The sequence below is a fragment of the Pygocentrus nattereri genome, chromosome 15, assembly GCF_015220715.1.
Source record: "Pygocentrus nattereri isolate fPygNat1 chromosome 15, fPygNat1.pri, whole genome shotgun sequence".
NCBI classification, from domain to species: domain Eukaryota; kingdom Metazoa; phylum Chordata; class Actinopteri; order Characiformes; family Serrasalmidae; genus Pygocentrus; species Pygocentrus nattereri.
The window spans coordinates 31835485-31860527 of NC_051225.1; the positions used below are offsets into that span (position 1 = coordinate 31835485).

At 38.4% G+C, this 25043-nt stretch overlaps 1 protein-coding gene across 5 annotated transcripts in view; it reads right to left on the reverse strand.

The window, feature by feature from the left end:
• ttll7 (tubulin tyrosine ligase-like family, member 7) overlaps positions 1–25043 on the reverse strand; it is a 101912-nt gene that overhangs the window by 25341 nt on the left and 51528 nt on the right. For all 5 annotated transcript variants that reach the window (XM_017702372.2, XM_037545515.1, XM_017702371.2 and 2 more), the window contains exons 10-15: positions 19350–19444; positions 14082–14229; positions 13308–13381; positions 8739–8874; positions 4040–4126; positions 2911–3106 (exon numbers count right to left, since the gene is read on the reverse strand). In XM_017702372.2, the coding sequence (XP_017557861.1) occupies positions 2911–3106; positions 4040–4126; positions 8739–8874; positions 13308–13381; positions 14082–14229; positions 19350–19444 (736 nt within the window). The remainder of the gene's footprint in view (positions 1–2910; positions 3107–4039; positions 4127–8738; positions 8875–13307; positions 13382–14081; positions 14230–19349; positions 19445–25043) is intronic.

Genomic DNA, 25043 nt, shown 5'->3' on the forward strand with positions numbered 1-25043 from the left:
GAGGCAAAAAGAGCCAAATAAAAGCAGGAAAGAGACGAGATAGAAGGAAAGTAAAGGAGAGAAATGGAGAAAGACAAAGAGGGTGCCAGGAGGGAGAAAGAGTGAGTGAAAAAGAGAGAGAGAGAGAGAGAGAGAGCAAGCAAGAGTTATACTATACTGTATAACTATACTGTATGTTTTCGATGGACTCTAAGGAATGCAGAAGTTTTAAACCTTTCTACCCGAGAAAAAAGTCACAGCTTTTAAGGGTTTGTTTTGCCCAGTTTTCAAGGTAAGCCAAAAGCCCTTCCCTGAAGATCTCCCTGAACTGCACTTCGCCCAAGCTGAGACCCCACTCTCCTTTTAGACTAGTGGACTGAAACACATCAAAAAAGCTCATTAAGGCTACTGTGTATGGGAGCCCAGAGAGCTCTCAAGCTATCACCCGCTACCGCCGGCCAGTCAAATTAAGAACCACTGCACTGCGCCATCAGATCCTGTGACCCTAATTAAAAAAGATGGATTTTGCCTGTTTCATGTATTAATTAGGTAAACAAACGCATTACACTAGATTTACATCTGTAATTTAAGGTTTTGCTGGGCAGCTGACGCCACTGAATTGCACAATTGCACCTACAGTTGGTCTGCCCGCTGAACAGCTTATGAGCATATGTGACAATAGCAGAAGTTTGTTTAAGTAATTAAGGACCTCTTGCGGTCATCTGGAAAGCATAGGGGGAAGATCTCTGATTGAGGACTGTGATATACAAGAAAGAGGAGAACAGTACATTGTTTTAGCAGACTGGGGACTATTCTAACTGGCCCCCATTGGGCACTAGAGGTGGGTGTGGTTATTTAAATATCAGAATACACTGACCTCTTTGTTTAATCAGGTTTTTGAATAAGGCATGTGTTACTGATGAGCTTAGAATAAAAAGACGTAAAAAGATCAAATAAACCTTGTTTTATCTTGGACGTATTTGAGCATGTAACACAGGACTGCAGGACATGAGTGGTTTGATATGGCACCACAAATTAAATAAACTGGCCACATTTAAGCAGACCTATATGTGCAAACCTTTCCAATTAATACAGCTGTACAAGTTACTTTGTGGGTCAATTGGTAGTATTACACTACCACAAACACATAAAAACAAATACAGAGAAAATGGTCAAAAAGAAGTGATAAAGCTACTATGTAAATGAGAAATAGTGATTAAAAATCACTATTTCTCACTGTTTGTTGCCTTCACTCATCCGCACCGGTCAGCACACACAGGTTTAAGTACTGTGAAAAGGGCAAACGTTAGACAAACCGTTCATAATCACTGTTCATGCCGAGTATTAAGAGGGGGTCAAGAACTTCTCTATTACGGATTTGGCACAACTTGAAAACATGACATCCTGCTCCATACGCACAATACAGCAAAAAAAAAAAAGACCCTGCCGGCACACAGATGCCATCTGTGGCCTTAGTTTTTGAAAGGATGCGTGCAAAGTATAAATTAAAAAATGAATTTCACTGCCTTGGAACACCAACTGTTTTCTGTAATTGAGGAGGTTGTATTTTTGTATATACTATAAAAAAAACAATAAATTAATTAAAATCTAAGTCAACTTAAAACGTCTAGGCTTACTTCATGGCTTTTTGTAGTTAAATCAACTTGAAAGTACTAGTGAACTGTTAACTCAAAACAGGTGTAGTACTGGCTTAAAATTTTAAGTAAAAATTTTTTTTATTTAAGTTTATTTTAGGTAAATGTTCTTTATTTATTGGCCAAGCATGCCCTGAATTTTAGTTACTTTTAGTTTTATTTATTTATTTTTTTCATTTGGTGCAATATGGTTAAAATGCACACTTTTACTTGGTAAAAATAAAGAGATTCAGAGTAGGGCGGCAGAATATATTGTTAATGGTTATTGTGATATTGGCAATACTGCAGTACTAATATCACAGAACGATACAATATGAGCTTCTGGGGGTCTTTCATCATAAGCATTTAGAATCTTGACCAAAGTCAACTAACTTTTTTTACTTATTTTTATGGCACTTGGCAAACAACTTCTATCCAGAGCGATTTACAATTGAATCCTTTTAAATAGGGAGGTGAAGGTAGTGTTAGGAGTCTTGGCCAAGGATTTTTATTGGTATAGTGTAGAGTGTCTGCCTAGGTGGGGTTACTGAACCCCAGTCTACAGCATAGAAGGCAGAGGTGTTAGCCACTACACTATACCAACTGCTTCAGATGAGTGTACGTGGATGTTATGATGAAACAAAGCATTCATGTAATCCAACAAATAATATGTCAAATAAATACTGTAAATCATTTTGGTCAATATAATCCAAATGTAGGCCAGTCTTTAATCCTGTTAAACACTTTATCTAGGTACACTGCTGACATTTTTTTTGGTTTGTTTTGAAATATCACATCATTTGTCATTTCATTAACCAGACTATCACACTGTTAACCAAAAATTTTTGTTGCACAAAAACATTGTATCCTTATTTTTGTCACTTGTTACTTTTTTTTCACACTTAAAATGTCCAGACCAATAGAAATGGTCCAAAATCAATTTGAAAAAATATAATTATATATATTATATATATAAATTTATATAAATATAATGTATAATTTAATTTACATTACAAGTCAATTGTGTTTTTTTCCTTCTCATATAAATTCTTTAGACAATTCTTTAGATGCAAGGTTTTGTTTGGACAGCTACAACCTTAATTTCCCCTTTAAATGCACGTTTTCCACAGATAAAGCAATAATTTGAATTCTAATTTAAGAACTGTTTCTCCAGGTAGACTTTTAGCCTGCTTTTTAACTAATTTTTAAAAACCTAAAATAGTGCAATATTATTCGACCCTACTTAACTGCACATGTTTCCTGGAGGCCTGCAGATTAGGACCTGAGGAAGACTTACTGGAGCGCTCAGAGGACTTCTGCTTGTTCTCTCCCACCTCCAGGGAAACCTTCTTCTCCTGGAGGTCGTTGGCGCTCTCCTCCTCTTCATCGGCGTCCGAGCCCGAAGTGCTGCTGCCATCGCAGCTGCCCGAGGTGTCCTCGTAGTCGCGGTGCCTCCTGGGCACCTGAGTGCTTTCAGGCATGGAGGACAAGGCCTACAGACAGGCAGACAGACAAGCCAGAGATGTCCAAGGGGGAAAAGATGATGTTAGACCATGTCAGAGTCGGGGCTGATACAGCCTTCAACCCGACTCCAATTAGCGTTTGTCATCGGCACTAGGTAAAGGTGAGGTGGGGGGAGAAAAGCGAAGTAGGAGGAGAGGGAGGGAAGGTGTGATTGTAACACAGCCCTTGGCGTGTGCGTCGCTGACAAGCACAATGTTGACTCAGTTATGATTAATGTCACGACAGAGACATGTTAATACAGTCTAAAGTGACTCTGCTTGGATAGCGCCTTTCACCGTTACACATTCGGAAAGCATTTCCTTTAAAAAATAATTGAAAAAAGAGAGAAATAAAGGTTAATTGAAGTGAATGCTTGCCCTCCTGCTCAGGAAGGAGTGCACTGTTAGTATTAATAAAGCATTTGAGTCAGTTATTCAACAGCTAATTTAGCTCACCTTTTCTTGTACAAAATGAACACTTAGCAAGCAATCACAACTGCAGGTTTAAGCAAATCAATTACTGAAAGCAAGAAGAAGACGCAGACAAAAAGAATGGAGATGCACTGAAATGTCTTCCTCCGTTTCATCGTGCTGCTCTCTGAACGGGGCAGCTTAAGACCCAATCCCATAGTATTTAAATTGCTTCATTTCTGCCCTCTCTGATTTTTCCAGATGGCCCATAATGCACCCCTGGGAGTCTGTCTATCCATCAGTGCACTCAGCGCTGTGTGTTGAAAGGTCGCCAAGAAAAAAAAAAAGAAAAAACACTCAGCAGAGTCAAGAGTGACAGGCGCAAATTAATTTCAACCGGAGCCAATTTTATAAGAAAGAATAGTTAGCCTTGTGAGCTTCACGTGGTTGAAAAGGCAGCTCCCGCTCATCATTCTGGGCCTTAGGAGGTGCCAGGACGGGGAAGGGGCTCACCTTCGGCCCTCTCTGCCTGGACGTCTTCCCCATCAGCTTCTCATCGTCCAGCTCACATTGCTCCAACAGGTCCAGGATGTCCTCTTCCTGTAGACGAAAAAAAAAAAAAAAAAAACAGACATGTTGTATTTACACTATTTAACTAGCCAACAGACCCTATGGCACATATGCCTCTTATTACATTTCCATTAACGACTTCTCAGGTTCAGCTCATTGAAACAAGAGGCAAAATTCAATCCAAAGTTCAGATTCTAAACTTTCAATTGTTACCACATCTGTGTTTGTCACTAGAAAATGTAACTTTTATTATGCTTTGAATTTAATAAAAAGATATCACTATTCAAACATATGTCTTGTTTTTGGGAAAGCAAATTGTCCTTTACATTTCTGCTTCATTTTGTTACAGTAAAACAAAAGCAGACCTGAATCTGTTGATACAGAATGTAAACAGAATGTGAGATGTAATTTATTACATATCTATTTAATTATTTATGCGCCTGTGGAACATATTCATAATCATTTCATGTAAACCAAAAGCAGAGCAAAATGACAACAATCCTTCTCAACATTACTTAAATATCTTGACTAGCCCCCATATTCTTGCATGCTGCCTTTGAGCAAGAACAATACTCGGATAAGCAGGAAAGAGATTTGAAAGTATGTGGGACAACATGGACGAGTAATTATGCCTCTAATCTGTGGCTAAGAAGGCGAAGGAGCAGACAAAGAGAGCAATTCATGAGGATTAAAAAGGCAAAAGAGTTTCAATGAGCAGGTCTTTAACTGTACTCTGTCAACAACAGGCAGGAGTGGTCAGTGTGGTGTATGATGGCTGCTGACCATCACCATGAAAAGCTAAAGCAATAGTTTGTTGGAAAAACATTCTTATGGTTACTTAACTCCTCATGATTTAAGGTCCCATTACTTGTTAGCTACAGAGTTCTAGAGCTTCAGAGTTCTAGTGCAACACTAGAACTCTAACAAAACATGTAAGGGGAAAATTGTTCTCTCTCTCTTTCTCTCCCTCTCCCTCTCTCTCTCTCTCTCTATCTACTAATGATATTAATACAACAAGAAGTGACTGAAGTACATCAGTGTTTACCATTTACAAAGCTCTCTTCATGGCCTCACAGTTACCATCCAACACCTAGATTTTCTAATCAATCTTTTATTAGATTAAATCAAGTGTTCTAGTCATGAAATATAATAAATTCATGCAATGGCCTTGAGGAGAATTCAGAAACCATTTGATTTTTGTTTTTCAATCTAGCTCACTACTTCAATACTACTCACTACAGATATCAACTACTTTTTGAAAACTAGAAATGTTTTTTTTTTCTCTGCGTTTATTTGTATTTATTTGAATGATTTTACATGCAAAAAATACATATTCATTGCTAAGATGGTATTAAATAATGTGTTTCAGTGTATTCCATGTCTGCATGGTAATATATAACCACTGATGGAACAAAAACTTTTTTTACAGAATTTAAAAAAGCGCCAGTTGTTGTTTAAATTCTATGATGAATTGGGTAATAGAAATAGCCCAAAATTATTTTGGAAAAAATCTTCATTTACTTCTATTTGAAGTTATGACCGTTCCTGTAAACTTACTATTTTGGAAATACAAGATTTTGTCATAAAAGCAAAGATACTGTTAGCGGTGCAAGTTTCTAAGCTCTAGTCAAAAGTTTGGAATCACTGTTTGCAGATGATTTTAGAGCAACTCTGTTGGTTGTAATTAGTAGAAAGCTACAAAAATGAAAAAAAGTTTGATGTGTTCAGAATGTTGAGAGGTTTACTGTGTAATGACTGAAAGAGCTGTACAACACTGAGAATGAAGTTTTAGTCAAGTTAACAACCAGACTGTCCTGTACTTGAAAAGCAGTGATCAAACATCAGACAGATAACTTATCAAGACATTCCTAGAAACAAATAACTACAGTATATTATTTGTCAATAAAGAAAATCGTGATGTTCCCAAATACTTAATTGAATAAAACACCTTTAAACACCTCCGGTGTACAGCTTATGTTATGCTGCATAACATGTTACTGAATAAAATAGCAATAGAGCAATTATTAACATGACAAGTGATTCCAAACATCTCAGTAGTAACATATATATCCAACTACAGGGAGTCTGTGAGAGACTGTTGTTACTCTTAAACACGAGTTATGCGGTTTCAATAAACTGCTTGATGAAGTGGAATGGATCTCCACTCTTTAGCTCTTCGTTGCGCCTTCAGTTTATCTCCTAAGAAACTGATTGAACACAGGCCTGACTCTGTGTTCCGACACATTCTTGTCATAGCAGACAATAAAAGCTCTCTAGTGAAGATTTGTCTCCAGCCGTCTCTGCAGTTTCATAATGAGAAATGCGGCACGCTGTTCCACAAGGAACACTATCACTGCGTTAACACCCAGTAAGCTCTCCATTGATCTGTTCTTCTAGCTCAAATGGAGATAAGTGTATTAAATTCCATCTTTTTTGTGCTCATTGCCTCCGCACATTGTTCTTCAAATCCAGATTAAAAAACGTCGTTCGGGCAACCAGCTGAGGAGAAAGTGGGCTGCTACAAGCTCACACTGAGAGCTAACGCTAGTTGTGCTTTTACTGTTTCGAACGATGCTGGGGCTTCATGGATCCAGTGACAGCCCTGATTCTTCGCTGAAAGAGCCAAAGCTGATGCTTGCATCTGAATGAGCACAAACAGGGAGGAAGGTCAGGGGCTAACGTGGCAATGGCACAAGCTCAGCAATCCTGAACCTGGCCCAAATGAGCCAGACCCACACTCTGCAGGATTCACCTTGCAGGCTCACCCAGCCACATTTATGCACGCCCCTCACAGAATGTTAGTGCTAGAGCTTTCACATTACATGATAAAACTCTAATTAAAATCATTGATTAAAATATATCCTCTTGATGAATTGCCAATGATTAAACGCCGTTTTACAATGCATATTCTAACTTCTAGTCTCGCTTACTGAGACAGAGATGGACACAGCCATTTATGTTATGTGTTATGTTTAATATGGTTCTCAAAGTTAATGCATTAATAATCCAGTAACTTGATAAATCATTAACGGCACTCATTTTCTTTAATCCATTTTAACATATTTTTCCTAGTTGCAGCCTTCAAAGCATCTGTTGTAGTGCAAGTCAAAACCCAGCTGCTCAAGACTGAATCTGTGACTGTAGCCCTCTCTTTCAAATAAAGCTTTTACATGACTTTTAAAGTGATATCCTGAGCATCTTCAATAGATTATCCAGAACTGTGCACGCAGGACAAATATGGATCGATCAACAAGCAACAAATGAGCAAGCAATAGCAAAGTAGAATGCTATATTTACCCTCAAGACCCAGTAACTGTGCATTAAAATGTGTTGTCTATAGAGGATGTGTACTTATATTCAGTTAGAAAGTCCACAAAACGTCCTATATTTTTGCACACTCGCTGATTGAACATGTAGATACTGTTGCACTCACTGGACGTTGTTGATGAAAATTGAGTTGAGGAAATTGTGATTTTCATCTGAAGCTTCATGTTAACAAGATGAAAATAACAGGCCTCATTCAGCAACATCTTCCTACGGTTTTTCTTAAATGCGTTCTTGAGAAATGTCCTAAGAAAAAGTCTGACGTCTTCTTAAACAGCAGAATTGTTCACACCTTTGTTCTCTGGAGTGTGTATAGATTCTGTTCTTACCTAAGAACAAACCCCAAATAAGAAAACACAGATGAATGTCAGACTCTTTGTGAAAACAGCGTGTGTAGTTTTTAAGACGTTTCCTCTTAAGGACGCCTGTGAATAAGGCCCAGTGTTACTGAATTAAAAGTAATAAATACATTGTGATTAAGCTATTTTCTATCTATTTCTTAATTCTATCCACTTTTAAATAAAAAATCTTGTGATTGTGATTAACCACAAGCAATATTTGAATCGCCGTTATTCTTCAATTAAGCCAATTTTATTATGGCCTTGTGGCCTCTAATGACTTATTTAATCCCTAAAATAATTAGTAAATTACTAATGTAATTGATACTAATGGTTGTGGTCAGCACTATCTTCCCTCCCAGAGAAAGACCCAGAAGCAACAGGAGCTGCTTTGTGATTTTCTCAATCCATATCCTCGCCAATCAGATTCCATCAAATGCCGGTATAAAGACAGGACGATCCTTAAAGAAGCATCTTCCAACAGAGCTGCACATTTATATGCATGGGATGATATATTCAGCCTTGAAAATCCTCTTCAAACATCCAGAGGCTTCTAAGAGGGAGGACGGCACAAATGATGAACTCAAGGCGAATAAAGAATGACGACAGAGGCCGGGTGGGGGTGGGGTGGGGTGGTTGATGGAGGTAAAACGGAGGCACGCTAGAGAAACAAAAGATGGGTTGCGCGAGGTTCATAATGTCTTCAAAACACTGCGTTCGCCATGGACCGAAGCTTTTAAGAATCAGGCAACAAGGTCGCTGTAGCAAATGCAAGGACGCTCTACTACGGTATACTGCAACACTTTCCTTTCTTCTCCTGTTATTCTCTGGCTGAAGAAAGATTCTAAATGTACAGAAAGGAGGAATGGGAGAGAGTGAGGGAGAGGTATGTAAGTAGAGAGAGAAAGAGAGAGGGAGAGAGAGAGAGAGAGCTGAGTTTGTTGCTAAGCACGAAAGCCAGCTGAGACTCAGGTACGTGCCTTCATTCGTTTCAGAGGATTATTCATTTCCTTTTGAAGTGAGGCTGCTCGCCCAGCGAGGAACGTCTGAAAAGCAACCGAGAGGAGACCCTCATACTTCTCCAAGAGCAGCTTGTCTTCTGGGGGGTAAATACGTCTGTAAGCAAAAAGAGAGAGGGAGAGAGAAAAGGCAAGAAAAAGACAGCATGAGTGGGGTAGACTGATCTGCATGGCTGCCTAGCGTGCCTGCTTTTCATATCAGCTAAACAAATCTCGCTCGCTCTTTTCGCACCGCCCTCGGTATTAAAGTAATGCACTTTTGTTGATATGTCTATTAGCACTTGTTGCGGCCCAGCTAATGCGCCAGCTCGCACGCTGGAAGGACTTCCAGGCCGAAGACTAAACTAACAGGTTTAATGTTTACGTTCAGACAAGAGGGACTAGCCAAATGTAAACTTCACATTTTATCTACGTAATATATCTTTAAATGACTTCACGACTTCTGGCCGTGCAGGCAATAAAAACAATGGTGGGACATTAATCTAAATAAACAAAAAACTAGTGGTGGGTGGTGATAAGTAATATCGGTTCTATTTACATATTTTCACCCAGTTCCCAACGTGCTAACAGAGCAGACGTTAGGAATGTATCGCTGACGTTTGAACATGCTCTTTAGTTAGAAGCTCAGCCAGCCATGGCATAATCAAGGGATCAAGTAATGTAAATGTTAAGATCTCAGGATAAATCCCTCAAATCCATTAAGAGCTACATATGTGCATTATAGTCAAACATGCATGGTGGCGAAAAAAAAAAAAAACCTATTACCAGCGCAAAGTGCTTTTGACACTTCTGGCCTTGTCTTGCACATATGGCATGTGTTTCAATCTCAGCCTGACCCACATATTTCCCACACTTTTTTTTTCATGTTTCAGCATCTTTTCGGGGGTGTTTTTATTAGGATAGAGATGTGGGGAATAGCAATTACATCAGCCAGAAAATGACCTATTTAAGAAGTAGCTTCATTTCCCATCATTCCTCTGAGCTCTTTTAAGTGCTTGCATTATTCCGGAGTGACTCGTCACAATTACTCATCGAGCAGTGTGATAAATGCTACAGATGCTAAATGGCTTTGGCTCCTCTTTGAAGCAGCCTCCTCGTACCTGAACTTCATTCTGGTTAAATGGGAAAGGTTAGTTAGGAGACTCGTCTAATGAGGGTACCTTAATCAAATCCCAATGTCGCATCCCAGTCAGAAGGTCTTCATTAGGGAGCGCCAGACGCTTTGGCGTTTGAGTGGAGCAAATGAGGAGCGGCCGTGGTAAAAAAGCCCAGGGTGCTGTTGTGACGCACAGTGAGTCCATCCTTTAAGAGCCCATATTCTACGTTTTCTTTGTATTTTTTTCCACTTGCATGCTCTACATATACCTTGCTTCTTTTTTTAATTTAAAGAGGTTGACATATTATGTAAACATTATTCCATTATTGCTATAATTACAGTGTCACAGTTTCAAAGGTTCACACCCGTCCGTACAGTCCATACAGTGCTAGAAATAAAGGTTCTGTGCAGGTACATTTTTCATTCATCAAGGAACAAATGATGTAAATGTTCCCTCAAAGGTACAACAATGGTTTTAAGGTCCAACTGAGTACCTTTATCACATTTCTCCTAGTGGAAATGTATTTGTACATTTTCTTAACCTAATGTTTTTAAACAGAGCACTGGATGATGCATAGATTATGATACAATTATGTTCCCTGACTAAAGGTACTGAGAGGTACCAGTGAGGGTACAACCCAACTGACAAGAGGGGTCCTGCCACAGTGACAATTTTATACCTTTTTCTGAGAGTGTATAAAGAAACTGAGCAAAATATGAGCTTATTTTCAATTCACTGTTTTTGTGTTACAAAAATCAACACAATGTATTTGACACTTCAGCCTACAGCAGTTTAGCCCTGATCATTGCTGAAGCAAAAACAGCAAAAAAATGTATATTTTATATGTATGTATATATATTTTATCAAATTACCTGCTTTTTGTATGGCTGCATTGTATAATATGCATCATACAAAAAGCAGTATGGACTGAAACACTTCAGCTTCAGTAAAAGCTGAATAGGAGAATGTATCCATCATTGTTCATGACATTGGAATATACTGAGTTCAATATGGGCTGTTCTGCAATTCAGTTTTGGTATATGGTTTGTACAGACTGGGTGGTGAACAGTACATCTTGAAACCTTAATATGTTTTATATGTTTATGTACTATCTCCTTAATTTTGAAGATTAAATGTTCCAGAATTTAGACCCTTTAACTTGATAATTGTCTCTATATAAATTATTTTTGCACTAAAAAACTGAGGAGACATGGTAAGTAGGTCTAATAGCCTCTCTTCTCTTAATCGTGTGAATAAAATATACCACTTGGGTAGCAAAAATATTGATTTACATGCCAGCAGGCATGTCTGGTGGGTTCCACAAGTGAACCCAAATTACAATTTGGAGAAATGCGCAAAATTCTGGTCAAATAGCACTGCATGGTTTAAATCAGAATTCAGACTGAATGAGCTTACACTTTATCCAAAAGAAGGAGCAAGATGAAAACTAGATGAAGAAGGTATGAATTCATTTGTCAGAAAATGCTAATTTTATTCAAGGAAATGACCCCCAAAAGTTCAATTATGTCTCTTATGCTGGGTCCCTTTACTCTTATGAGAGACCTGGGAAGTCCCCTCCTCCCTCCAGCTCCCCTTAATTCAAACCCTGTTACTGTCCCCTAATGGGCATTTTCACACTTGTCCAGAAGACTGGTCCAGGTTTGCCTTCACACTGTATTGAGACTGTATTGATTGTGTTGAACTACCTTATTTTCACTTAACAAAAAAATGACATAGGCCAAAACGCTGCCATATCTCGGCCAGTGGCCCAGCTCTGCTTTAGGACACGTGGGCCAAAAAGGTATGTTTTAATGTGGGCCAGTTTTGCAGTTGGCCAATTCTGACAGTGTGCCATGTGTTTGTTTAATGTATGTTTAAAGTCCCAGGGATCCTAACTGTGTGTTTTCCTTTTAATTACTACTAAGTATACCCTGTGAATAATGTTCCAATGACCAATAAATGATGGATATATTTCGCCATATTTCACTATCCGCAATGCAAACTGGGCAGTCCTAATCTTGCGTAAGGCTTCTGTAAGCATCCCCTTACCAATCACAAGGCGTCTATGGCCTTGCCCACACATAGCAGTTTCAAACTCAAAGAAACTAAAGCTAACCCAGTATAACCAAAAGCTTCCCAGCTAGACCACCTGTCTGTAGCTCAATCATTCGTTCATCCATACACAAAATTGTTCGTTCGTCCAGTTAAAGTTGCATAAATACTGGATAATAATATTAGTTCTGTGTGAGGGGTGGAGCAGGCTAGGAGAGCTGTCAATCAAGCTTCTCATTAGCTACACCCGCACAGTTCTCAGACAGTGTTTAAGCCATGTTTTGTCATATTTATAACTGATTTTTCATTCAAGCTTTGCTTGATGCTTAATATAAAATAAAATATATAATAATAAAATAACACTCAAGTTTTAGTATCATACAAGCATTTTTTATACTTTACTGTGTGCCCTGGGACTTTACTGTTTAGCATAGCAAGACACAAAATAACTTATTTCAAAAAAGGCAGAAAAATACATTTGTTTTGAAAACCAGGTTTTTCTTGAATTTAGTTTTTTTTCCCTTGAGGTCCCTATTATTGTTCTTTTTTTGTCACTAAAAATGGCCATAATTACGTTTTATTTGACCATTTCCAACCTATCTTTATCCCTCAGAATTAAGTAGTTATCTGTTTCTGTTACTTTTCCTTCAAGTTTTATATGAGATAAATTAGTTCTGATTGCTTGCTCTGTTTTGAGCCCATTCAAAAACTGAAACATTATAATTTCAATGTTAATGCGCAGGGCTAAACTGCTGTAGGCTAAATAGGTTTATATATGTAAACAAGTTGGTTCTTGTAACATCAATGCAGCCTGATTTCGCAGCATAGTTTCTATATAATACTCCATACATTCATTATATATTCAAACTGGGTAGTGGATGGTGCATTTTTAAATGTCAACAACATTTATATATTACTTTATTTAAAAAAACAAGGGAAATTCAGTTTTTCACGATATAAGCCTTTTAAAAAAAAGAAGCATTAGCAACGAGTAACGGACTAGTTGAAGCCAAACGGCCTCTGACTTATCTTCTGAAGTGGGCATCTGCTCGTCTGACAGGTGAGTATTAAAAATTGACGACCTCTGTTCTGCAAGGCCTCGCGTCAGAGAGAAGCTCAGCACGTCTAAAGCACGTGTATGTGTGTTTAAGTGTGTGTGTGCATACTGAGCAGCGCAGAACTCATGCCCTGACCGCTGTCTTTTCTCATTTGGAACACCACTTGCTTTCTCCTTCCCCTCCTCCTGACTCAGGCCGCTGTGCCGCTTTCTCTGCCGCCGTTTTCCTCCCGGGATCGCCCTGCTCCTTACATGACCCTGTAAATGTAAGTTGTGCCCGGGAGAGGCATCCCTCGGGAGGAGATGCTCCGAGCCTCTTCCTACCTGTAGTTCCCCAGATGACGCTTTTCATGCTCCTCCCGGGAGATCTGCTTGCGAACCTGGGCCAGTCGTTCTTTCTGAAACAAAAAAATAGGTGAGCGAAGTGAAAAAGAGAAGATCTGATTCTGTTCCTCCAGCACAGACACATCGTTCAAACAGGCCCCCTCCAACTAACGACGAATGACTCGTTAGCCTATTAGAGGTACCTTAATGAAGTCAGAGAGTTAGAGAGCGAACAAAGAGCTGCATGCAAAAATGGCCTCTCCCTTGCACTTGTTAATACGGAAAGCCAATTCATAATTCATATGGATTTAACTCCCACTTTCCCATTTTAATACATCAAAAACTGTAATTGTGAAAAGGTCAGCTGGTCAATTTGCAGCGGAGCAGCGGGGTGCCTCCAATTATAGTCACTGATCTCTGCTAAACACTAGAACATGCTCACTCACTCAACTCCCGATCCCACGCTCTCACCCTCTTATGCGCTTCTCGCCTTGCCCTTTGAAAATACCACCTACCTGCAGCAATTTTACATTCATTCATCACTTGATACAATAAAGCTTGACCAAAAGACCAATCAAGAGACGGACTGGAGTGCGGGGCACCTTCTCGCCGACCTGCCACTTAAAAGTTTGAAACACGTCGCCCCCGTAATTCCCGAACATGAATAATTAAATAACACATTGTTGCCCTGAAGTGCCAACAAAGCGCTATACTTGTGCTTCAAAAGAAGTTCTTGGAGAAAGTTTCCCAGCGGAGAGAAAAATTAAGTCGTACCAGTTCCTCTTTCCTCCGCTCCAGCGTGAGGCGCTGCTTCTCCCACTCAGAGGAGCCCGCTGACAGCTTCTTCATAGAACCTTGCCCGTAGAGACGCCGCTGCGCTTCGGCCTTCTGCTGGGCCAGATTCCGTCGCTTATCACTCGCTCTGTAATAGAAAAAAACAAAATACAGCATCAGTTATTCAGTATAAAATTTCAGATTGCAACATGATTCAACTGGTTTATTGTGGTACAATTCTTAATTATTTTTAATAATAAAATGAATACACAAGTATGACTGGAGTAGCCACTTACATATTAGTGGAATTTAGACAACAAAAATAATACAGTATGCTTTTTTTTATATACATTTGAACAGAATGACTGTCATGCTATTACGTACAAGTCCGTTACACATAAGTTATACATTTTTCAGCACCAGGAACAACCCAAAAAAAACACCCTTGATTTGTTTTAATTCTAAATCACCATTTAGTACAAGTTATTCTGTCAGAGGTTATTCAAGCAAAAAAGAGAAAATAAATATTTTACAGAAAACTACAAAGACGCCTGGGCAACAAAATACGATATCACATTTACAGTACTTAGCATGTTCTCCCTTTGCCTTCCAATGTTTCCATTTTTCATTATACTTGCTGTCAGTTTTTCAAAAATGTCTTCAAAAAAGGGTTTCATTTTCAGCGATTTGTGATCCAAGTAATCTCAGGTACAAACATCTGTGATATCCAGTTTCAGTCTTCTAGTGCAAATTTTCTCCTTTGTTTGTCTAGTTCCTTCTCTCAGTGAGGGCTTCTTGACGGCTACACATCCTTTCAGACCCATAGCTTCAGTTGTCTTCTCACGGTGGAAGAACGGAGAGTAACCCTTGTGAATATTTTTTTCAGATCTAAAGCAACAATGGAGCTTGATTTCCCACAGAAAAGAAATATTAAAAAAAGACATCTCCCTAATATCACTGTAGCATCTCCAAGACAATAACAAGATACGATGCACAGACTAAGGAGGTTTCTGCTTAAGCCTCCTGCTTCTCAGATATTTCTCCTGGGAAAATCTCCGTTTTCATGTGAAATATAGTAGACATCTCAACAAAATCACACACTGTGCTCAGATTTGTAAAGATAATAACACTCATTTTCTGTAAGTAAACACTCATTTCTCCTTTATCTCTTCTGTATCAAATATCTCCTGCGTCTTAAGCTGTATCTCCTAAGGAATTTTAGGAGAATCACCATTAAGTCTTCTGAGCCCTAAAAGCAATATTTAAACAATAAAATGTCTGTCTCTCAAAGATGAATGCTTTAAGTACAGCTTATCTGATGGTGACAGACTGGTGTTCCACCAGGTTTTTTGTTGTTAGGAGTCCCATTTTTGGAAAGTCTTGTTTTTCACTTAAACTCCTTTGGCTTTTCCCTTTCTTTATGCAAGATGATTATCTTACATCTAACATTGTCAGAAACTTGTCCCTGAGCTATTTTGGATGCACATGAGAAAGAAATCTGCAAGGCACTAATGGCAGCCACCAGTTAAATACTGACAGATTTGATATTATATTTATTGTTGGAGGGTAATGTGCAATTTTTCTGATCCAGAAAAATGAATACCTTGTATATAATGGCTGCAACTCACTGTAAATTAAATAAAAAGATGGTCTCTGACTTTTGCACAGTACTGTATTAATAATTATAATCTAATCTAATAACATAATTCCATAATTAATGCAGTTGCATCACTACCTTCAAAGATCAATCACAATACATCCTTTTACATAATAAAATAAAGAGAAGTAAATTAGAAAGCCTCCCAAACTTGCCCAGCTCAGCAGATTCATCATATGGGTTTTGCTGGAAAGGATTCAGCAGGGTTTTTTTTTTTTATTTCTACACTCACTGGCCCTTTAAATTTGCTGTTGTGCTGAGGCTGCCTAGGGTCACTGGGTGTCCTGAATTCTGAGGACTGGTCTCATTTTTTTCACTATACGGGGCTTCATGCTTTCTTTTATATCCGTGACACTGTGAGAAAGAGCCCGCAGAGCCGGTGTATTACAGCTTTCCAGCACTCAGGAGGACGTGCTAACTTTCCGGAATGGAGGAAACAGGAAGCGATAGGTCACTCAGTCACTGAGGATATAGTGCCTGTTTAATGGTGCACTACGCTGCCTGTCAGGCAGGATCAGGTCTCATGCTGGAGATCCGCCGGGCTGAGCTAAACATCTGGACAGACAGGGAGGCATTTGATGTGACAACAGGATCGCAATACATCTTTATACGTTTACACTTGAAACGTGATCCCGTGAGCCACCACGCGTTCATCTCCTCCTATGTCCTGATGTAGTGCCACTGTTACTTCTCTGGACTATATTTAGCCAGGCGGAGGACAGTCCAAGCTTGGAGGTCAGGTCCGAGATGATCAATCAGCGTGGCTCTGTGTACTGCCTGGGGACTGCTGTCCGCGTGCACACACAGGCAGGAGTGGCTACAAATCCACACATAAGCACTTACGGCACATGCTCCTATTTTTAATGCGCTCTATATCAAGATAGAAATGAATGTATACACTACCGCTGCCACATCTAAGTCAAGAAAATTAAGAAAATTAAACAAAAAATGTCAATCAAGTAACTGTACTAACATCATTATTTACGTATTTACTCATTTGTTTAATTTTTACAATTGAATTATTTCAACATGGCTATTTATCCAAATGGTTGTTAGGACCAAACAGCTATCACACTTTTAAAATAAAGGAGTTTGATATAGTACATAAAAAACTATTAAACGTTTCAAAACGCTCACTTCCAAGTTTGTACTACAGAAACAATACTGTAAAAACAACCTTTTAAATTCACTACTTTTTTCAATGCTACGCAAAGGTCGAAGACCACCCTTCATTTAATTTTCAGCCAGGAAAGTCAGTAAATACAAGATGATGTTTCTGAGAGGTTAGATGTAGGATAATCCACTTGCATAAGAAAGGGGGAGGTCAGTGAAAACCAGTGAGAAAACTGGAATTCAAAAAATAATAAAAAGATACAGAGAAAATGGAGCTTCTAATAATTGTGCAAGAACTGACAGACCACCTAAACTAGCATCTGATGAACAGTACATGAAGTCTTCATCTTTGAGAGAGAAGAGAAAATCAAGCTCTACTACTGCTTTAGATCTGAAGATTCCACAGGTGTTTCTGACCATACTTCCATAGTGCTAGAGTCTGAAAGGATGTATAGCTGTCAAGAAGCCTCACTGAGAAAAAAAATAGACACAAAAGAAGAAAAGCCCAGACCTAAACATCACTAAATGTGTCTAGGATTATTTGAACTGTAAGAACCAAATCAATGCAACCAACTTCCAAAACTGAACTTTGGAGACTTTTGGAAAAACATTTCAGCAGATTTCTTTGAAAAACTGTAAGCAAGTCTCCCAAAAAGAACAGAAGCTGAAATGAAGGCAAATGACAGACGCACTAAACATTGAAAAATTGAATAAAACTGAATTGTACTTAAAGGCTGTTTTGACTGGAAATTAAATACATGAAATGTGCCTTTTTATAGTACTGTACATATATCTGTCTATTCAGATTATAGATTAGCTCCAGTGTGTTTAGGCCTGGACTACTTTCTGGATGAGGCATCCAACAGAGGAGAGGTCATTTACATATATATCAGGCGCAGTAAGAAAAAAGCCTGTTAAATTCTAAAGAATAAAGTGACCTAATAATGCAGAGCTTGTGAGTTGGCAGATCTTGCACACTGCGTTTGGCATTTAAGCCTCAAGTCTGCAAAAACTATAGTGCTGTTTTTTTTTTGGCAAAACAACAAATAAACAAACACAAATAATAATACTTGTCATATAATAAAACTTGTCATTTTAACTCTGTAAAAAAAATACATAAAACATGTGAAGTTTATGTTTAGCTCATTCAAATGTACAAAATTATTTTCTCTACAATAATGTAAAATTGTTATTATTATTGCTGTTACCTTTATTAATGGTTTATTAAAGGTAAGCCTCTGTGTTATTTCATATGACATAGCAGAGGGTGCCTCAGCTTGTAAATCCTTGCTGCAATGTTACTGTGGATTTAATCCATGGTGTTTAAATTATCTGATGGATCACAACTACCATAAACAGAGAGATTAGGGCAGAGGGAAATGCGGTTCAATATAACACAGATTATATGGTGAAAAGATTTCATAAATAATTGAATACAACTTCCATGAACTTTAGGACTTGACAAAATAACTTAGTGGAGGTAAATACACATACATACTTCCTTCATACAAATGTGGCTATAAACTATTTTTGTCATTGCATAGAATTCAATCCCTTTAGCACATGCAACAACATTTTCCGACGAATAGCCCTAAACTTTATTTGAAAATCAGTCTTTTGCTTACTGAGAAAATTCCTGGATGTTCAAAACTATTCCTTGAACGTTCTCACATTTGAAGGGCCCATATGATGAAACAAACTCTTCTCACTTTTTTGATAATAAAAGAGCTTGAAGACTGTAAACATTGTTGAAGTCTTAAAATGTAGTACTCGCTCCCCAGTCTATATGGAAAAGATATATTTTTTTGTGATGTGATGAAAACATTTGCAAATATCCAGCTATTCAGTCTACAGCAGCGTAGCCCCGTAGTGTTTCAGCTCCGACTGCTTTTTGAATGAGGCGCAACCAGAACATCATTTATATCAGTCTTAATGACACAGTAGAAAAAACAGGATCAAACGAAGTTGAAAAATTATCCTGTGTAAACATGACTTATGACCGTTTTTTCCACATAAGACCACATGAGCTTCATAAGTGGATTTTGCCCAAAAGTAGAAAAAATAAAATGCAAGAAAACTGTAGAGACACACAAACAAGCCCATAAATACAAAAACATGTGAAGAAACACAAAATTGCAGGAGCACATGCACCAAACTTGACAGGACTAAATGAGTCCACAAAGCTGGGAGCACAGCTCACCCTCTTCCACTGATTCCTATCCATAATAAACAAGAATAAACAAGCACCTTCAACTAAGCGTGTCAAAAGATGTTCTCTCATAGGCTGTACCGCCCGAAATAACAAGGGGCGCTCCCACACATCAAAGACTCTCCAGTCTTCAGTGGTGAAATCAAGTGGATCGATGAGGCCTAAAACATTCAGAGGCCTTAAACATCCAGAGGTTGAACCTGTTCTTTCTGTTTAACTTCCTCCCCCCCTGTTCTAATGGGACTGCCAAGAGTAAAGGTTCTGGAAGGAGAGGAGCTTCAGAGCTCACCTGATGTTCAGCAGTTTCAGGGCATTGAGCAAGACCCCCTTCTTCACATCATAATCAATCTTCTGATCGGTCCCAAAACTCGGCGCTCGATTGATCTGGAAAGAAACACAAGAGTGAGATTTTTCACTTCTTTTTTTTGTGCTTGGAGGAGTTCTTTGCCTTCCTCGCTTTCCAAATGAAAAAACCTTCATACACCACAGTGTGGTTTATCAGAGCACTAATAAATTTATTCAAACATATATATAAATTAGTGTTGTATTATGCATCAAAGTTCAATGTTTCAGATCTACTTTAAGGTAAATAATTCAATATTTAGAGTGCTTGAAGAAGCACTCTATTGTTATCGCTCATACTTCTTATTCTTCTTCCACACTTTTCTGCGATTAATACAGCCTGAACCACTCCGTTCAAACTGCGTTTCGAAGGACTCTGCGCTGTATTTTTGGAGTCGATCGGATTGGTAGTTTTTAATAAAATTAAGTTTAAAAATTAAAAACCTCCCATAAGAATGAATGGCGGAATGTTCAAAACTTCAAATTCGAACTAACATTGATGTCACAGCAGGCCACTCAGTCTCACAGACACAGCTGTCATGCAGGGAATCCTTTAAAATCCTTAAACCTTCACCTAGAAACTCTATTTCAGTTTTAAATGGTAGAGAAATGTGTCCTTTCTGAAATCTCAAAATATCTCATCATTTTATCAATTAGTTTTAGAGTTATGAGCATTTGTTTGGCACTAGGCACAGTTAAGTGCCCCATTCGCTCCCATGTAAATTTCTCAAAATCAGAATTTGTCATAACTCAGACATTTTCTTCTCAATACACACATTACACCAAAATAATCCTCAAGGAGTCTTATCTCACACCATCTATTAAGCAATAGAGTAAACGTTTCCCGAGTTATGACTGTTCAGAGGGTGCAAATCGGACTCAAACAAGGCTTCTCCACTAAGAGCTGCATAATAACAGAGTGACAGTTCATTTCAATGACCCCCCCCAACACATACATCTCTCCCTCTAACACACACCACACAGGCACACACACACAGACACATACCTAAGGAGGGGTTGTTCACCTACACAGAAACACACAGAAACACACACACTTGCAGCTCTTTTCAAGCACTCTTGCAGTTCCTTCAGGAAGTGCACATCTAGTCTAACTTGCAATCCTTTTCAGTTCTTACACTATGTCTAAGAGTTTGTAATCACCTCCTTATCCAATGCTTCTTGTGAAAACAAGGGTATTACTAGGGAGTTTGTCCTCATTTGAAGCAGTAATAGCCTCAGCTCTTCTGTAAAGTCTCTACACTAGACACCAAAAGAGGATCTGACTGCATTCAAAACAAAGGCATTAGTATGGCCAGTTACTGATGGTCAGTCTGACAACTAGTTCAACACAATCATACATCACTCCAGAGAATGAAGTTCCATTGCTCCACAGCCCAATGCTTTACACCCCCTTATAGGCAATATATGGTACTGGGCATGGTTGCTAAGGAGCATCCTATTCTACTGACAGTGCTTTAATAGGGAGATTATATAAGATGTGTATCCACAAATTAATGCATGTGCCTGCAATACGTGCACCTCAAAGTAAGAGAATTTACTCATTAGAAGGTGTAGATACTTTTCATTGAAATAATTGTGTATAATACTTAATCAAAAATATAGTGTATATCAGACAAAGTTTCCAGTTAAAGAGCATGTAAATGTAAATGTATGTAAGGACTATTTCAAAGTTTCACCAAGCAGCCTGTATATAGAATTTAAGCAGTAAAAAACAGCCTGTTTTAAACTTACCGTCACAAAAATCAATACATCTACACTTCAGCTGATCATAATTTAGCTCCACCCATTCATTTTGAAGTTATAAGGAATGTTTCAGCCTGGACTGTTTTTTGAACAAGGCACAAAAAATCAAAACAGGCTAACACAACTTCTACACATACTGCATTCTATACTCTACTAAGCTACAACAATTTACTTTTTTGAGTCAGTCCAGTAAACACTGGGTGTTTTTTATGCCATAGTGGTATTGGGCATAGTGGTATACTTTGTGGTATTGGGCAATGGTATATTACATTTTGTATCAAAGTCAAAATTCTGATATCATGACAACCCTAATGATGATATTTTGTATACCAAGCGTGATTTTTCTAACTTGCATTATGATTCAGTGCCATATACTGTTTACTGAAGTAGCCTAGTAGGTATATCAACATCTTATGCAGTCAAAAACTAAACAGAAAATAAAATAGAGTACAATTAAGTAATATTTCAACAATATTTATTAGTGAAGAGGTTAACAGAACAGTATTCTGTGCTCCTCTACTTCAATAATGTGATTTCTCAAGTGTTCTAGCATGTGATGTGCAAAGAATATGACCAAATTCAGAAAAATAGATTTATTCTCACAAAGAAAGACATTTAAATGTAAACATTTCACATGACTGTACTTTGTGTAACTTACTATGTAATTAAATATGTAATGTAACGTAATTACATTTCAATAGTAGAGCAAAATGATAGCAGAAATTCAAGTCTTCTAGGGGTTAACACTCAAAATATCTGAAGAAAAGAAGAAAAAGAAAAAAGCACTGTTCAGAAAGAAGAAAGTAGTGAAGGAGACACTTTTGTGAGGGGGCAGTCTGAGTGGGGGTCACTGTGACCTTTGACCTTGATGTCTACTCATACATCCTGTTGGGCCGGGACAAGCTGCCACTTGATAAGATGTTAGCATCTCCTGTCAGACAGCACAGTCTCTCTCTCTCTCTCTCTCTCTCAATGTCACTTATCCCCTTTCCCTTGCACTCAGCTAAAGTGCCGCCTCCCACTAGCAGTCAGCATCCTCCTCCGTAACCCACTGTGGGAGTATTGCTAAGAACTAGAGAGTGTCATCTCTACTGCATGCTTACAGTGAAAGAGAATCTACTATGTCTGGAGAGTGGATCACGCTTTCTACTAATGAGTGTAGCCACTGAAGTTCATAACTTTCCTCACCACCCATTCCAAGCCCTCTGCCCTACCGCCCCTGAAACTCCTCCACAGTCTTATAATAATGCCCCCCTTTCTTTTTAGAAGGTAAACAGTTGTCAGGGGCACTGAATTCAGGTATCAAGTGTTATTTGTAACATGCCAAAATCAATCCTTTGCCCTGTCTCTCCAGATGGCCCGAGAGCTGCTCAGTGTAACAAAAGGACCTAAGCAGTGCACTGATTGAATTGCAGGCAATGGGAGAAAAGAAGAAGAAAAAAAAAAAGAAGCGAGGTCGAATAACAGTAGAAGTGGCACTTCTCGAAGGGGCGCATGCCTCTCAGGGAAAGAGCTAAGACATGACCATCGGATACATTCTTCTGGAACGTTCCCAGCAACTTGGTGCTGGCACGCTTTTATTTAGAAACAACATTTCTGTAAATAAAACAAGGCAATTCCAGCATTTGTCAGTGCAGTAAAAACCAAGTGTAGCAATAACGTCTATTCTCTTCATTCCTCTCACAACGTGTTACCATGGATAAGCCATCGTTTCCCTCACTTATAATAAAGAGCTCATATCCTGCATTTCTCATTTCATTTCCCCCCCCCACAAGCACCACTTATAAGGTTTGTGCACCAAAAAGAGTATAATTCATTCTTACTTGACCATTTTCTAACCTCCCTTTATTCCTTAAAATTAAACAGTCTGTTTTTGTTATCATGTCTGTAAGACTGATATATATATGTAAATGAGCTTTTTTTGTGATTGGCCAACCTCTATTGTGCATTATTCAAAAAGTAGTTTGCGCTCAAAAACTCTTCACACTTCGAACATGAATGCACAGGGCTTAACCGCAGTAGGCTGAAATGCTGGATATATAAAAATGCATGAGTATTCATGACCTCACAAAAACAAGATATTCAAAACAGGCTGTTTTTGCAGCTTTGTTTACATTTATTGATCACATGGACCACCGAGTAAATGGCTCGTTTTTTGAAACTTTAATGTTTACATGCATCAAAGACTGTTATTTTAATAAAGCAAGGAAACCTAGTTTTCAATTATGTGAGCCCTTTAAGTAGACAGGTTTAGTGTGGTTCTGAAGCTACAAGTTTTTTTAGTGACAGTTCAACAATAGAAATAGATAAAATAGACATAACAATTGCCTGTACTCCAAATGCAATGGAGCATGAAGTCAATTCGCCAAAACATGTCTGTTGCCTAGAGTGTGCTTTCTTAGTTTTAAAACTGTGAGGCTAATGCTGCTAACAAAAATGGACCCGCACCTCACACAGCATGAGCTGTTAAGTAAACTTTTCGGGCACTGTATTACTGATCTCCATATGAATAGGCAAAATTAGGGGAGAGCGGTTGGTTGTTTGGTACAGATTTTTTTTTTACTCTCCTGGATCTCTCATATATTTAGGATATCCCAACTAGCAGCAGTCAAGTCAGGTCAAAGTTTATTTATATAGCGCTTTTTTACAACAGGTGTTGTCAAAAAGCAGCTTTAGAGAAAAAAAATCTGGGTCCAAGCCCCCATGAGGGTTGCCAGTGCCAACAATGGTAAGAAAAAACTACTTAAGAGCAAGAGGAAGAAACCTGGAGAGGAACCAAGACTCAAAAGCCTTACTCCACTGGTTGACACAGGACAGCAAACAATAACAGCAGAGAACAAGGTTTGTCCATCAGTACACGGAAAAGGGGAAAAGCAGGAGAAGCAATGTCTATGATTAAAAATGCAGCAGTATCATCAGGAGGGTCAACGGCGAATAAAAGCTAATAAAAAGCAAATGAAAGCTAAACATCTCAGCTAGGAAACAAACGTATTCAATGAGAGAAAATATTAATGTAATGCATAAATGCATATCAGCCACGACATGGAGATGGCTGAAATAACATTAAAATGTTGAAACTTCAAAGAATGAAGCAACAGAACAGAAATAAGTAGGGCTTTTAATTTAAAGTAAACTGCAAACACCAACATTAAATAGTAAGCAAATAATGTTTTTCAATATTAAATTAATATTTAATGTCAGGAATGGGTCATTTGTAAAATGTACATTTAATATTCAATATAAACTGGCTGTGGTACATAGGAGGTGTTAAGTGTATATGTTTGTGACAACAGCTCTACATTCAGACAAGTTGACATACAGTACTAAGCAAAAGTCAGAGACCACCCTCCTTTTACATAATTTCTAGTCAAAATGACCATTAAGTACAAATGATTCATTATTAAGAAGAGGTGATTAGGACTTTTTTGGGGGTGATTTTGAGGTGATTAGGACTTGAATAGTGAAGGCGAAGGAAAATAAATTTAAAAAGTTGGAAATTAGAGTTTAAAAATAATTCAAAGATACAGAGAAAATGCGTCTCCAAGAACTATGCAAGGCCTGGTAGACCACCAACCTCTCACAATCAGATTAACAGCACGTTTATCTTTGAGAGATAGGACATAATCAAGCTCCACTCTTGCTTCTGAAAAATGCACAGGCATTTCTGTCCATCCTTCCACTGTGAGAAGACAACTCAACACTGTGAGTCTGAAAGAATGTGTAGCTGTGAAGAGGCCTTTACTGAGAAAAGGATAGAAAATAGCCACAAAATAAAAAAGACTGCAAATCAAGCAAAGGAGCTACTGGTGTTCTCATAACAATAAACTGTCCACTCCTCAACATCACTGCATCGGACAGTGCAACCAACTTCTAAGAC